General features: G+C 39.3%; 1 protein-coding gene across 2 annotated transcripts in view; it reads left to right on the forward strand.

Annotated features, from left to right (window-relative positions):
* The window catches only part of shisal1b (shisa like 1b), a 41,050-nt gene that overhangs the window by 7,975 nt on the left and 16,654 nt on the right, over window positions 1-16,421 (forward strand). For both annotated transcript variants that reach the window (XM_040132111.1, XM_040132110.1), the window contains exon 2: window positions 12,176-12,407. In XM_040132111.1, the coding sequence (XP_039988045.1) occupies window positions 12,341-12,407 (67 nt within the window). In that variant the 5' untranslated portion in view covers window positions 12,176-12,340. The remainder of the gene's footprint in view (window positions 1-12,175; window positions 12,408-16,421) is intronic.

Raw genomic sequence — 16,421 nt, forward strand, 5'->3', positions numbered from 1 at the left:
TATAGGTTGGCTCAAACAATACATTGTCCTCTGAAAGGGTCTGATAGACTACCAAGGGTTAGTATAGTACAGACTGAGCCTCTGAGCCAGTAGTTGTCATGAGCAAATCTCTGGGGTTGTTTGTCCTCATTCAAAACAATGCATTCCTTCTGTTTTGTCTTTTCACAGGTGGTGGACCTTATCATTAAAACATAATACACAGTGATGCTGCTGTTAGTATGAGGCAGAAAAAGCATGAATGTGGATAAAAGCTGTGTGTGTCTATGGGAGATTGGCCTTTTTTCTTTTAAGTCAGCTGCCACTGAGCCAGCAGCTTCAACCAGTCACAAATTCAAAAATCCACATTTTTGAATCAGGGGTGTCAACTCAGCTGCTATGTATGTGTTTGTGAGCATTTGTCTGTACTGCAGTAAAATATATGTGCTCACTATGCTGACAGAGATAATGTGCCATATGAAGCCTCGCTATAATCCATGATTCATTATGGGCTCAAATGACTATAATTCTTGATTCACCATGTAATGTAATGACTCACTATAATCCCTCTCTCCAATAATGAACAATAATTTAAATAGACACGATAATTACATCCACATATTATCAGTGAATAACAGCAGGTAACTCTGCTATTGTTCATTTTGATAATAAAAAAAAATTTATTCCACAGTCACAGAGATCATCTCAACACAGCCTTTTTAGTAGAGACTTCAGTGCATTTTGCGCAAAAGTTATAATATTAAAGCTTAGAGTTGAACCCATCGGCATTCGGGGAGCGTTTATGGACATAATAGGAAGTTATTATTCACAGAAGATCCACCAAACTCGCAAACCAAGGTGAGTTCACTCTCAATGGGTCAAAACCAGGACAGCCTTATTAATGAGGTGCAATCCCATTGCGATGGCCATTCAACCAACACTTCCAGTAATGATCGCTGGAACACAAACCCACAAGCGGTTACTTGTATTTTAAGGTTTTGCTAACAGGCCATAAAAACCGGCTGCCAAAACAGCATTAGGTTTTGGACGTGGAGCAACGTGGAGTATTATCCGTCCTCATCGGAGGTATTCTTGGCAGCGCAGTGTGAGGCCTTGTGTGATCGCTTCCCCTCGATGACCTCTGAGACCTGAAGGTGTATGAGAGCTCTCCGGGTCCACACAGTGTATCTGCCATGGATATTCAGGGCTAAGTTGTATTGGGATCCGTCTGGAGTGTTAAACCTCTTAAGACAGAATTGTTCAGGGAGGTTATCTGAGGGTAAAGTCACACCTCTCTATTTTCATTGTGCTACTTTTGGATCTGACACTCAAAAGTGACTCAAAAGTCACTGCGGATTAGAAGCTTCCATTGATATTTTCAGGCAGTGTGTCTTGACATGGGCAACATTATATTTACTACGATCAGGGTCCTTCAGTGACATACATAAGGGGCTACATCTTACAAGTACATACTGTATATTTGACTGTATACTGATGTATCATAGTCTTAAGATAAAGGCCTATTCTTCAATACAGTTTACTTCATTGTCTATTTCAGGCCAGTTGTCCTTTGTTGGGGGGTTTTCCTGCAGCCATTTCCATGTAACGGCTTCCCTGCTAACAGCCAAAAGTTTTTTAAAATGATAATTCATTTTGTTTATCTGGGATTTTGCCCAGTCGTGATCTGACAGAAGAGCAAACAAACTCCCACAAATTGTCATAATTTCTTTAGCAATCTCTTGCCAATATGAAAAAAAATAAAGGGTAAAGCAAAACAATATGAATATGATCAGCCATTTTTTAACCACACTGTCTCCAGCATTCGTACTGTCCCTGAGTATAAATGGCTGTTTTGGAGACACAAAGACTAGGATTTCTTGCTGCACATTTCTGTGCAAGGCAGTGTGAGCACCTATACACCAAACCCTGACATAAACTATACATCAGATTAGTGCTTTTTTCTATTTCTGGCTTGTTTGGTGTTGGTTTGTTAGTATTAAAAATCATGTGATAATAACTGGATGACACAGAACATTATATTTTTGCACTTTTGGTGCTGTGTTGCTTCGTTATCATGGTTGTCTGCGTAAACCTACAATATTGGTGCAGGCCATGGGAGAGACAACAGGTATTACCAATCTGCTGTATTTGAGATGCAGTTCTGTCATGCCTCAATGTCCCATGTTGTGATTTTCTCGTTCTTCATTCTTGAAATTCCCACTAGACTATATGTCTGCGGGTAGAAGCTATTTTAAATCCAGGGTCAGGCGGATGATGACGGCGAACATTTCCAAGAGAAACCAAATGAACCCAGAGTGGGGTGTTAAAGCAAATCCAAACAAACACTGCATGCTTGTTTCTGGGAGACACTGTCATGTCTGTCTCCATCAGACACCAAATAGTCCACTGGATATGCCTCCCAAACCCCAGAGCCAAAACAAGTCCAGTTATTCTGCATGAGTCACAGTCCCACTACCAAAGAAAACTGAATTTGAGTGCCAAAGCGCTGATGTGTTGACAGATGAGGCCTCCGTGTAGCCTGCAGGCAGCTCAAGCCATGGATGTGTTGTGAGCTGCTGTGGAACAATTCCTGGAAGGCTCTGTGTGGCCTTGAAAATTACTTAACTGCGATAGCTACTGTTATCTCTGTGACATTTAGCAGTCAAACCCAACAACACCCAATCCTCTGTGTCGCTGGATCAAAGGCTAAATGGTAGAGACGCTGCTCTGGGACAAGCTTAAATCAAAAGTAGGGCTGCAACTAATCCTTACTCTATTCATATTAGTAATTAATCTGTTGACTCTTTTTGATTAATCAATTAATTGCTTGTTTTGTCTGACCAGCAGTCTAATTGCCAAAGACATTAAGAAACATCCAGAACAGCTAAGAAAAGTACCTTGCAGTGAGGTTGGTTTGTCAACTATTGTTTCCAAGATCAAGAATTAACTTTCAGTTTTCAACTTTTTGGTCAAAATGGAAAAGAGGTGCTTAGGAAAATGAAAATTTGGACATTTAAAACTGAAGTTCCCAACCATTTTTGCATGTGGCCCCTTAATTTGAACATATGTACTGCTTATTTGACTATCCTATTTTTCAACGTGCTGTAGAAGCAAAACTACACAATATTTCACCACAAATCTTTTTTTTTGCCTTTATAATTTGTATTTTGGAAATCATCTTGTCAGCTACTGTGGGCCTGGCCCACAGGCTGGGAACCACTGAACTACAACCCAGTGACAACTGGGCAAACTTTGTTATGCTAAGAAAAATTGTGTGATACAATCTAAAGCTCCAGCTCAGCTACTAAAATGACCTCGTGGTGAGATTGTTTTGTCAAATTAAGATATTCAATTTACAATGATATTAAGCAGAAAAGTAGCAAATCTCGTTTGGTATTTTTGTTACACATATGACTTAAACAATTAGGTAATCATCAAAATTATCGATTAATTTTCTGTAAACTAATCAATTAATCAACTAATATTTTCAGTGCTAGTCAAAAGAGACAGAGCCTACGCAGGAAAAGCTACTTTTCTTGTTGTCTAATAAAAGTTTTATCAATAGATTCAGAACCTTTAATATCTTGCAAAGGTATCATGTAGAATTAAGTGAGGTGGATTCATTTATACTGCATCACGTGGAAAAAAGGTCTTTGTAGATCTGCATTATGTTAGATGGGGCTCCAAGAATTCTCATCCCCCAGCTGACTTTGAGATCTTGACTGTATAATGAATTCAACTTATTAGGCTCCAGTAGCTATCTCATTAGTCGTCTCTCCCTCGCTGCATGCATATATTTATTGCCAAGTAAAAATTACTGATGAAAGAATTGCACTGTTAAATTCTCATTTGGTCAAGGATGGACTTTCTCCTACCAGCACAAAATTCTGGGCATGTTTTAATGTGTTATAATTACCCCTTTCACTGTTTCTATATGTGGGTGAAGCTTAAGAAAATGTATTAGATTTATTTTCCCATCACCTCCATAGTTTTGATATTAGTCACTTATTCAACTTGAAATGAGGCTGGAGCAGTGTAGCAAGGTGAAATGAACAATGCTCAAATCTGTCAGGGACCGCTGCTGGGGGAGGCTTATTTCCAGATGTGTGCTGATATTGCCCGCTAGAGATATAAACTAAAAGTTTTCCTACAGTTGACTGTCTTTAACAGTGTTCTCTATTATTTTCCAATTTATTATTTTCAATCTGCCTTTGTGATCCAAAACGGTGATGAATTAAAGGTGTGAAGGAGACGAGGTGAGGTGATGGAGGAGTCAGGATGGTTTCCTTCAACATGACAGCTCTCAGCAGGTAGAAACACAGTTAGCCTGCAGCAGATGTAAATTTGATTACAGCTCTTCTCTCATCCTCTTAAACTAACAAACCACCACCAAGTCAAAAACAGAAACAGACCACCCATGCAGCTAGGTGGCTGCACTGCACAATAGCTGATCCCATTAAGCTGCCATATTGACCAAAGTTTCCACAACAAGCTCTATGGAAACCCTACTGTGTTATTCTCTCTGCTTTTTTTTTTAGATCAACTGTATTCATTTCATTTACACCACACTGTGTGTGCTAATTACTAGATGTTACATTCTTTCCCATATCTTTAATGACGTAAACGTCTCCCAGGCAATACCAGGCCACTAAACCAAAACACATTGCCGTTTCTGCCTCTGGGCTTTATTTAGAATATTTGATCTGGAAAATGTATTCAGGTGACTGATCATATAAACTGAAGACCTCTGTTCATCAGTCAAATTTATGTGGCATTCTGTAGCTCGGAGCTCTCAGCTGAATAAGCAGTTAGTATAATATCAGTTAGTAATGGAAAGATGCCTGGCTGGCCTGTGCTCTCTGTTTTGTAGTAAATAACAGAACAACGAAAACACTGGAGAGACATTTTGCCAGGACTTTGTATGGGCAATTGTTTAATATGGTACCTGAATGATTAATTGAAATTTCATTTTCGTTGTATTGATAATGTTTTGATTTTGACTATTAACATTATTATAAGATTTACCATAAAATATATTTAAAATCACTGAAAAGGAAGATCTACGCTATGGAGCAACTTGTCCTTTAACTCGACTGACCAGGTTTTGTTATAAATCAGAGCCACAGGGAAAAACAGCTTTTACAAAAGCTTTCAAGGCAATAAAACTACATGAAATGTGCATGGGATTACATTTTTTTCATACAGCCTGCCAGTATTAAATACAACAAACAAATTTAAATCAGCATCATGCAGCTCAGCATCAAAGAGAGAGCCTGGGGTTATAGCTGGCGCCGAAAGCCCATAATAGTGAACAAAGATGCACGTTCTTTGCAAGAATAGAATAAACTTTGGATGAAATCGAAAAAAATAAATCAGTAGCCAAAATTCAGAGGCAAATAGAAAAAAATTAGGTGTAAAATGTCTTGTAAAATGTAAAATGTCTTGATTTGCTTAACGTTCAGTCAGAGGATTGAGAACAACTCTTAACAGTAAACTTATATTCCTTTAAGTTGAAATGCTTTTGACCTATAGTCAACTTCTTGTAGGAAAAGATATTCCTCCCTAGCAACGGTCGTTGGTAGTGCAAGGAAAGAACTTGACACCATATTCATTCAGAGATTTCACAGAATCAATTCTGTCAGCTTCTCTTTTTCTGCAACTAAAACTAACCCTGAACAGAGAATCAAAATTGAACTGACTATACTGAGTCATCATTGTCAAAGACTGAATCGGTAGCTTTAAGCAGTGGAGCACCACTCACTGGTGCCTGAGAGCATAAATACAAAGCTGCTACAAGGACCTATTAACCTTATGAGCAGTGATTGTATAGGCTCATTTAGAAATGAACTTGACAGCTCAGACTAACCACAGACTGAATGTACTACTGAACTGAAGACAGTCGGAATCAGCCCTGAGCATCGTGCCATGTGAAGAGCGACGTGTTCACTCAGTGTTGTACGAACTGAGGTGCATTTGAACACTGATGCTACCGCTTATCTCAGGAGAAAAAAAGTGAAATGCAGGGTCAGTGAGTATGAATCTTAGAACTGAACTTAACAAAGTGATTCAAATCAGCAAAGGGATTTGTGATTCCCACCCCTAATACTGTGGGAGACAGAGAAAGAAAAATGCAATTCAATTTCAGTTGGACTTTAACATGGTCTTAGTCTTGTGATACGACTCCACCTTTGGCACATGGCGTGCTACACAATCACCAACCATCAGCCATCTCTTATTGCCTCAGGCTGCCACTCTGACCTCACTGACAATTGCGCTGCACACAATTCAGTCATCTGTGCCAATGAAGATCATTGTATCATAGCTCTACATCTTCCAGCATGGGCTCATACCCTAATGTAGCACTGTAGGGCTTCTGAGTGAAGCTCTAATGTCATCAAGGGTGAATGAAACCCAGTTTATTGTGATGACAGTCAAAAGGAGCATCAATTAGGCACAGGGCTCTTTGCAGCATAATACTGATCAGCATTTGGATGCAAGCCCAACAGCAGACCCAGATATGAGCTGCAGTCACTTGGCTGGTGTGCGCTCATCCCTCTTGTGAAGTGGGAGTCTCATCTCTGAAATGTACTTCACTCCGGATCCTCGTGAACTCATGTGTTTTAGGGTGATTGATAATGCACATTAGCATGGATTAAGGGCGAGCGTAGCAACAAGGAGTGTATTTACGTGCTCTAAGGAAAACACAAACTTAATAACAAAGCACAGAGGGTGGATAAATACCCAACTACCGTCATCCATAGAAGAAAAAAAAAAGGGTGTGTGAATACTCACAATGACAGCCCTAAATGTTTCTTCTAAAAATAAAGTTAAGCTGTAAGAGAGAGAGAATTGTAATGTCGAGTTTGTGCCTTGACAAACTTGAAAGCTTCTCTGATAAAAGATATAGCGGGCCAAAATAAATAAATAATCATATTTAGAAAGCATAATAACATGTCAAATACTTTGAAGTTAATGTCTTAACAAAAAATAAGACTTGGAGAAGAATGCTCATGAGATGGGCCCAGCATATCACTATGCGCAATCTCCAAGTAACCCAAAATCTTCCACTGCACTTTGCCTCATCACCTCTGACAGATTTGGGTCTCCTGCTGCGTTGCACTGAAAAGTGTGCTGTTGGATTCACAGTGGTTGCTACAGTAATTGGTAACTTAATATTTCCTTCTTTTCTTGGGCAACAGCAGTGAGTAACGTGTAGCCAAATAAACAAGCTTGGTGTGCTTCTAGTTACCCCAGGAGTGTGTTAATTTTTTAGATGTTTCCTCTCATGATCTTTACATTTACTCCAAAAGTGGTAACACCAGGTTGTCATGGGCTTTATGTATATTTCAGTTTGATCTCAGACATAAGCAGCAAGTGACTACACCCTCCATCTATCTTGTATGGCTGATCAGCTGGGCAGTATGTTCTATTTTCAGCCCCAGGGAGCTATGCACTGTTCGATGTTGTGTGTGACTGTCTGCATGCACGTCCGTATATTTACAGTACATGTTCTGCTTCACTACCATCAGGCTCATTACACAAACCCTTCACATTCACTTCGTCTTTGCAAACAAGCCCAGCGCTGTGATGAAGTGAACCTTGCCCTTTTATAGCCTGTACAGCACAGGCAGTGATGTGACAAGGATGTGACTGCATGTGAAAATACTGGGCAACAAAAGGAACAGTGTATATAAAACCCTTGTAAAAGCCCATGGCTGTAGAAAGGGAGAGGAGTCGGCTTGTAGGGAGATTTGAGAGGATGGGAATCCCTCCTTGTACTGCACATGTTGTCATCGACAGTAGACTGAGGCTCTCACGAGAAGTAAAAAGAGTGGAAAAAATATATAAAATGCCACTCTAACAAGCCTCCTGGGAGCTCATCTGCCTTGCTTTCTATAGAGGGAACAGCTTGTCTGATCTAAAATGCTTTAAAAGACTCCAACAGAAACAGCCTGCTGTTCTCGAACCTTAGGGATGTTCCTCGCCATGAATTTCTCTGGCAAATGAACAGTAATTTAAATTTAGTCTAGCTGACTAGTGTAAAAGTAAGAAAATACTCAGAAAACAATCAAAACTGACCACAATTTAATCGGGAATCAAGCAGGATTACAGTGACTGCAGGTAAATGATGTCATATTTGTTTGCCGAATGTGGCTAACGTTAGCAGTGCTACCACCAGCAGCCATCTTTCCTTGCAGGTAAACGTCCACATGCCTGTGCTGAATGTGGTTACGCATTACTCCGGTTGAGTGGTTATATGGCATTTTATTCTGACAAAGCCTACATACAACATTTCTTTTCATTTTCTAGATCAAAATACTGCCAAACCGCACTGGTTTTACTCGATGTCAACTGTCCAACTTTCCACCTTGCTGGTTTACAACATCTGGGCACTAATGCGGGATGCAGCCCCAGCTAGTGGCGAGCAGCTATGTAACATCTTAGACACAACAGTTAACCACCGTTGTACATTTATAAAATATTAATAATTAGTTTAACCTACTATTATTTCTGGTGCCGACTAGCGAGGGTAGCAACATTTAATCGTTTAGTCGACTAATCGCTCACATCCCTACTCGACATTCATATTCTGTCCATACAGTCCATAGTAACGCCTTTGTGTAACGGTCTGGTCATGTGGAACCACCAGTCTTTGCTGTTTACGTTACGTAAGAAACATGGCAACAAGTAGGAACTGGAACAGGTATCGTAACAGTAGCTAACACAGTAACTGACAGAAAACAGGATTCTCCAAGGGATTTGTACAACTTTAGTTTCTTCCAGTACATTTGTTTATCCCCAGAAGCGCAATTAAACAGACACAAATATTTTCAGCAATGCTTGCCTCCACATTCACGTAGCTACATACCTTATTTATAACCCACTAGAAGCTGAGTCCCAACCAGACTAAAGACAAATATCTATTCTCTTTGGGATCTTGTACAGGCAGTCTGAAAATTCTGTATTGGCATTGATAAAGGCAGTGTACCTTCATTTCAATTCTTGCCTCCATCACTGGATGGAGTACATCAGTTGTTATGGAGATGGTTTAGTTTTTATTAGGCTTTTAACTAATTATTATTTTCATTATGGATTAATGTCCAGATTATTTTCTTGATTAATTGTTTGGTCTATAAAACATCAGAAAAATTGAAAAATGCCCATCACAAAATCCTAGAGGACAAAGTGACATTATTAAATCTCACGGCTTCCCAAAACAAGCGGTGAATTATTGCATTTGAGAACCTGGAACCATCAAATGTTTGTCATTTTTGCTTGAAAAATTAATTAAATGACTAATTCAGTGGTTCTCAAACTGGGGAGTGGGCCCCGGTGATGACCATATGAAGTGAAACTAACCTGAATTAATATGATTTATGTAGGGAAAATAAACAAGAGCTTGCTGTTGCTATCATGCTGACCTTTATTTCACTAAAATCCAATTTGGATCCTTTTTTACGCTTCTTAAGGGTGGCATGCCAGAAAGAGTTTGAGAACCATTGGATTAATTGATTATCAAAATAGTTGCAGAGCTGCAGCTCTACTTGAAGCCGGTACTTGAACGCTTCCCATATCTCCTCCTCACAGCTGGTATTGAACTTGCACTAAGGAATTTGGCTACCTGTGTGCAACCTGTAAATACAACCTGTAAATACAGGTTGCACATCTCTTGTACTGACAATTAATTCAACTTTATCATCTCCTGGTCATTAAGACGAACACATTATCACCTCAACTTCAAATGCTGCTGCTTTATAGAAGTATGCCAAGAATCACCATTTCTGACCTGGTGAATGATGACATTTTTCTGAGAAAGTACATTTTTCGCTTTAGGCTGCATTCCCTTTCTTCTCTTCAATCTTGCCCTCAACCCTTCTCCTTCTGTGCATTGAGGTGAAACAGAGTGGTGTCCCCAAACAAAACTCTTTGTTTTCTATAGATAGAGATAGAACCACTTGGCACCACCTGGCACTGAGGTTTTGCCAAAACAGCCTGCAAATAGTCCAAGAAAAAAGACAAACAGCAGAGAGTGGTGATGCAACATTAAACTGGATGTGATCCCCCATTCTTTTTCATCACAAGATGAAGGAGAACAATGATGGCCCTACACCCTTGCTGTTGCTTTCTATACGTGGTTTCTATTCTGTGGTCAGCTGCTGTTGACTACTTAATAATTCAGGACATGAGTTTTGTAATACTTCCCATGCTGCTTCTGCACAGAGGATGTTTACGTGCCTTTGGACGTACATGGACCTTAAGTCCTTGGTGGCTTTGGGGTCATTTTCAAAGGCAGATTCGCAGCTGAAAATAATTCATGTCATAAATATGGGAATTTCAGGTCTTATGGTTTTGGGGAGTGAATACATTTTCCAAACCATTTTAACATCGTGCTTAGTATGAAATCTGTGACAGACAAGCTGGCTTTGGTGTCTTCCATTTCAGCCACCCTTGATTTTAGACACACGTTCCATCATTAGCCATGTTTTCAGGCCGTCCTGAGTTCCTGTCACATGCGGCTGACACTGATAGGAGCTTCGAATGTAAAGGCTTTGTCATAAATATCCATAAAAATTACCTTTAACTAATGCAGGGACAGGTACCGTTTATCTAAAATCTTCTCTGGTGCTATTGAAGGAATAAATCAAACAACAGAAACAAGCATGGCAAAGAAAAATGTGCCACCAACCCATTAATCTCAGTTAGCATCAGTGGACGGGTGGCTATGACAGAGTTTTGAACAGTAAAAGCACAGTCATACTCAGGTGAAAGGAAAAGAATTCATGAAGTCCCACGATGCATCATTAACAAGCAGAGTGCTCTGCTGCAGTTCTGTAATCAAAACTCTCTACACTGTGCTGAAGGAGCAACTTCTTTGTAGTTCATTAAATAGTTGGTAAAAAGAAAAAACACTTTAACTTGTTTTGCCAGTTAATTGTTTTTAATATGAAGCTCTAGCAGTAGTAAATGTTCAGTTTGCATTACCAGTAACTTCATACAGCATTTTTTCCGGGAATGTCGCCATAAAAAACCAGTTCGTAATACTGCAAATATATAAATATTGCAATACTTTCATCAGTGGGCCACAGGCTCAATCCCCATTGTATAACCTCATTCAGTAATAGCAAATGACTTAACAGACATTTATTTAAATGAAAATCTTCGAGATTGCCACTAATTAATTCATTGTTTTGTCTATAAGATGTGGGGGAAAAAAATTCAGATCACAATTTCCTGAAGTCCAAAATGACCTTTTCAGATTGCTATAATTGTCTTACCAACAGAGAGAAAGATACGCAGATATTCTATTTAATATCCCAACCAAAGAAGAAGACAAAGAAAAGCAACATACTGTAATATCTGAGAAGCTGGAAGCAGGTAATTTCTTGTATATTTGCTTGAAAAACGTGAACAGTGAACTGCTTATCAAAGGAGTTGCCAATTCATTTTCTGTCAGTTAACTGATCGATTAACCTACTGCTTCAGCTCATTAAATTATTTTTCCTAATTATTGCGACTATACTTTACTAAAATAAATATATACGATGTGTAGGGTTGCACTGATGTATCGATTATTCTTTCAATCAACTGCCTAAGCGATTTGGCAATAGAAAAAAAAAGAAAAACCAAAGGGTCCAAGGTGACGGCCAAAACATAAAGATATTAAGTTTACCATCATAAGACAAATCTCTGGCAAAGAAAAGCAGCAAATATTCACTTCTGAGAAGCTGAAACCACCCGTTACGGCCTCAACATAAAATGATTCAAACAAGACCTTAACCAAATGTTTGGATTCTTTGCTTGATAAAGGACTAAAAGGATTAATCGATTATCAAAGTATCTAATACAATAATCAATATCATAATAATCAGTACTTATTTTTCTGTCAATCAACTTATCGATTAATCAACTAATTGTTTCAGCTCTGTGTTACGAACAATCACAATATCAAGTCCAAACTTTTCTCTCATCAAATGCAGAGAAACTGTATCAACTATAGAAATTTCTACAAGATTAGATTTTTTGATTTTATTAAAAATTATGCCCAAGCCCCTCTATTATGTAAACCAAAGGACAACTTTCAGAAGGCGTCATGTGAGCTCACTGCCAGACAACCTGTCCATACAATAGGGTGATACTTCCAGAAATCCAAATCAAATAACTTAATCTTTTCTCTCCCTGGTTGTCTTGTTCCCATCAGGAGTCCTGACTCCCTGCAGCAGTAGCCATGTGAGAGGAGCTGCCAGCGAGCAGAGGATGCCCACATCCAGCTAAATCCAAGCAGCTCCCCTCCTTCCTCCCTCCCTCCCTCCTGCACCTTCCCTCCCTCCTGCGCCCTCCCTTCTTCCCACATGAGGACGAGAAAATGACTATCACCAGCCGGCAGTCCTTAAATGTCCTGACGGTCATTTTCCTTCTGCTGTCCACTGCAGGTCTGTATAGCTTCTTATCAGTGAATCTGCCTGTCTGGCCATCAAAAGTTAATATATTTCTCATTACAGGAGCCTCCAAAGATCCACATAAGAATATCAGGGTGTTGCTCATATGCTATGACCAATTTCTACAAGCTCAGGAGGCCTCACAATGTGGGCCTCCATTCTTTACTGAGTGAGCTTATGAATGTAATAAAGGAAATAACCCCAAAAGACACAGTTTTATGGATGGAAGGAGATAGATGTTGACATTTGATGGCCAGCAGTTAAGTCAGAGACACTTTACATCAAGGGACTTAGAAACATTCATTGCCAAAAATAAAAAGTACACATGGCAAGAAAAGCTCTGAACCTGAGGTGCTCTCCAAATGAGGCCATGCAGCAAAGAACTGTGAAGAGAGCACTTTGTAACCCTAAAGGCACAAAGAAAAAACCCCTCCCAACATATACAGTATCTGCTGTCTGAGATATGGAGTATACAGTATGCACAAGGGAAAAGATGCCAACTCATGTTTGAAAATAAAGAAATAGGGCAAGAGGAGGATGGAGTGTTGGTGGGAGAAAACCGCTAACGGTAGCATGCAGAAGGTTGGATTAAACAGTAAACCCATAATAACCAGAAGAGTGAAAGTGTGAATGATGTTAATGACCTCCTCATTAAAGAGCAGCTTAACAACCGTTTTAGTTTTAAAAGTCCTCCTTCACAAACACATAAATATGCATTCAAGCCCAGAGAACTTCAATCTTTTCTCAAATAACAACTCCAAATGAGAGTTAGGTACACAAGTATTTGGACAGTGACACAATTTTTATAATTCTGCCTCTGTACACCACCACAATGGATTTGAAACAAAGCCATCAAGATGTGGTTGAAGCGTAGACTTTCAACTTTAATTAAAGGGGTTTCGCAAAAATATTACATTAACCATTTAGAAATTACAGTACAATCATACAATCATACAATGTCACATGTCTCATTTTCAGAGGCTCAAAAGTAATTGGACAACTGACAACTGATCAGCTTCATGGCCAGTTGTGATCTGTTCCCTTGTTATTTCATGACAAATTAAGTAGATAAAAGATCCGGATTGATTCGCAGTGTTGAATTTGCATTTGGTAGCTGTTCATGGGAACTCTCAATATGCTGTCCATAGACCAAAGAAGTGTTTATGTAAATGAAGGGAGGCCATCATCAAGCTGAAAAAGTAAAACAAACCTATCAGACAGATGGCAGAAACTTTAGGATAGGCTAAATGAACAATTTGGTTCATTCTTAAAGAGAAGGAATGTACTGGTGAGCTCAGCAACACCAAAAGGCAGGGAAGACCACAGAAGACAACTAAAGTGGATGACCACAGAATTCTTTCATTGGTGAAGAAAAACCCTTCACAACATCTAGCCAGGTCAAGAACACTCTCAAGGAGGCAGGCCTATCATTGTCCAAGTCTACAATCAAGAGACGCCTTCATGAATGTGAATACAGAGGGTTTACCACAAGATGCAAACCACTGGTAATGCTTAAGAACAGAAAGGCCAGATTAGACTTTGCCAGAAAACATCTTAAAAAGTCTGACCAGGTCTGGAACAAGATTCTTTGGACAGATGAAACCAATATTAACTTGTAACAGAATGATGGGAAGAAAAGAGTGTGGGGAAGAAAAGGAATGGCTCATGCTACAAAGCAACCACATCATCTGTCAAACATGGTGGAGACAGTGTTGTAGCATGGGAATGTATGGCTGCCAATGGAACTGGGTCACTGATGTTTATTGATGATGTGACTGCAGATAGAAGTAGCAGGATGAATTCTGAAGTGTACAAGGCTATACTATCTACTCAGATTCAGCAAAATGGAAGGAGCTTCACGGTACAGATGGTTAATGACCCAAAACAAGCTGCAAAAGCAACCCAAGAGCTTCTCAGGGCACCAGAATCAGTTGCAAATGTAATAAAGTGACTCTACATCTAACCTCCACACTCAGAACATTGGATTTATTGTCATGAAAAATAAATAAATTAACAACAAATCAATAAAGATTTGTAATATTCTTAAGAGTTAATAGTTAATTTGTGGTTGTACATATAGTCAGGTGATATTGATATTGAACTATTTAATATAAATTAAACTTTTACTTTTTTATACAAAGAAAAGCAGCAAATCCTTACATTTGATAAGCTGGAACTAGAGAATGTTGCAAGATTGAAGGATAAATTACTTAAATGACTGACTGACAGCCGAAATCGCTGTCGATATATTGATAAGTTGATGGCATTAATGTATTACAGAAACACCAAAATGGTGCACAAAAGTCCCTCGTACTTAGCTAAAATTGTAATAACTGTTGCAGCTTACATAAAAATCCAAGTAACTGAGTTGCTTGTGAGCCAACATCACTTTTATTATCTTCTAACTGAGCACTGAATGAAACACAAATACAACAGAGACAGCTTTTCCTCCATTTTTCAGAACAATGTCAACAAACTACAGGTGTGATTGCAGTTATAAATAAAAAGCAATGAGCACTAACTAATGTTCAGATGTTGCTTGTTGTTGACTGCACTGAGAGAGAGCCATAGCTGTTTTCAGACTGCAGCTTGTAAAAAAAACTGTAATGCGAGAGCCAAGCGGTTAACTTTATTCTAAATTTCAAGGGGTGTTAATGAAATTAGGCAGGTGGATGTGTTTACAGCTGTATCGTTGCCAGAACCAGCTGTTGTTCATTTGGGAAGCCAGAGAGTTCCCCTGAACTCTCCTCTCTCTAAACCTTTAAGCTGTGCATCATCAGAAGACTATATGGTCCACTTTGGATGTCCAGGGCTCCCTGCTTCCTTATTGCCAGTTCACTTACGCACAACTGCTGGCCCCTCCTTTAGGTATGACGATTTATGGGATATAAATAACATGAGCTGATTGCGGAACCATTTCACTGATTCACCAACTTGTACGGCCAATGCAAAGGTCAAATGAAGTGTTTTCTTTCGTTCTATGTCATCCTTGACCTCTAATCCTATTGTGTCCTTCAATACCACTTCACCACCCCCACCCTCCTTTGCCATAATTATGATTGACGAAGGGGAGATGGCTAGCCACACCAAGCTCATTATAACCTGAAAGAGCTCTCGCCTTTCAAATGCTGATCTGTACCTGTCTGAGCGTACTGAAAGACTTCCATTACCCTGCAGCCTGCGTAGACCTTGAACTAAAGCAGAGCAGTGACACTTTTCCTGACAACACTGCCAGATTTTTATGCTTCACCGATGAGAAGAGATACACAAGACAAGGACAAATCAGTTATAATAATACAAATCTGAGTGTACTTCCCGTGAAGTGGCATAATTTAATTCATGCTTTGCCTGAGAATGATCAAACAAAAAGACTTTGATCTCAATGAGGCTTTCCTAGTTACATAAAATCAAACAGAACTTCAAGCGCAGGAAAATAGACAGCAACAGCGGTGTAGAGTTTGTGTATGTCAGCGTGTGCATGCTGATGAGTGAGTAAACATGTGTACGAACACATTTTGGGGAGGACAAAGGTATAAAGTTTCTATTCGTGCAGTTTCTACGGTAAATCATTACTACATAGTTAACAGGGTCTGTCTTAAGGAAAACCGCAACATTCGTTTTCACTCTTATTACTGGTAATAGAGAGAGGAAGTATACTCAGAAGCTGACACTTATTCGTTATGAGGATGTTGAAAAAGCCAGTGTGTCCTGGTCTATTATGACGTGCATTAACTATCATCAGCCCTGTAAACTGACACTCATTATATCTGGTTCATTTCTCCGACAGATTGGTACTTTATCATTATCAGATGGAGTCTGGGCTGCTGAAGTACATTCCTGTGATTTCATTTTCAAGCAAAACCCTATTGGTTGCCAGATTCCAATACAAAAACAATATTGTTCCTTCCCCTTTGTGACAGTAACGCACAGATTGATCTTCTCCTAGAGCCGCAGGGACTTCAGAGCACAGTTACTGATGAACGCAAATAAGTGATAGTGCTATTCCTT

Source organism: Xiphias gladius, chromosome 8 (genome assembly GCF_016859285.1).
Source record: "Xiphias gladius isolate SHS-SW01 ecotype Sanya breed wild chromosome 8, ASM1685928v1, whole genome shotgun sequence".
Taxonomy (NCBI): Eukaryota; Metazoa; Chordata; class Actinopteri; order Istiophoriformes; family Xiphiidae; genus Xiphias; species Xiphias gladius.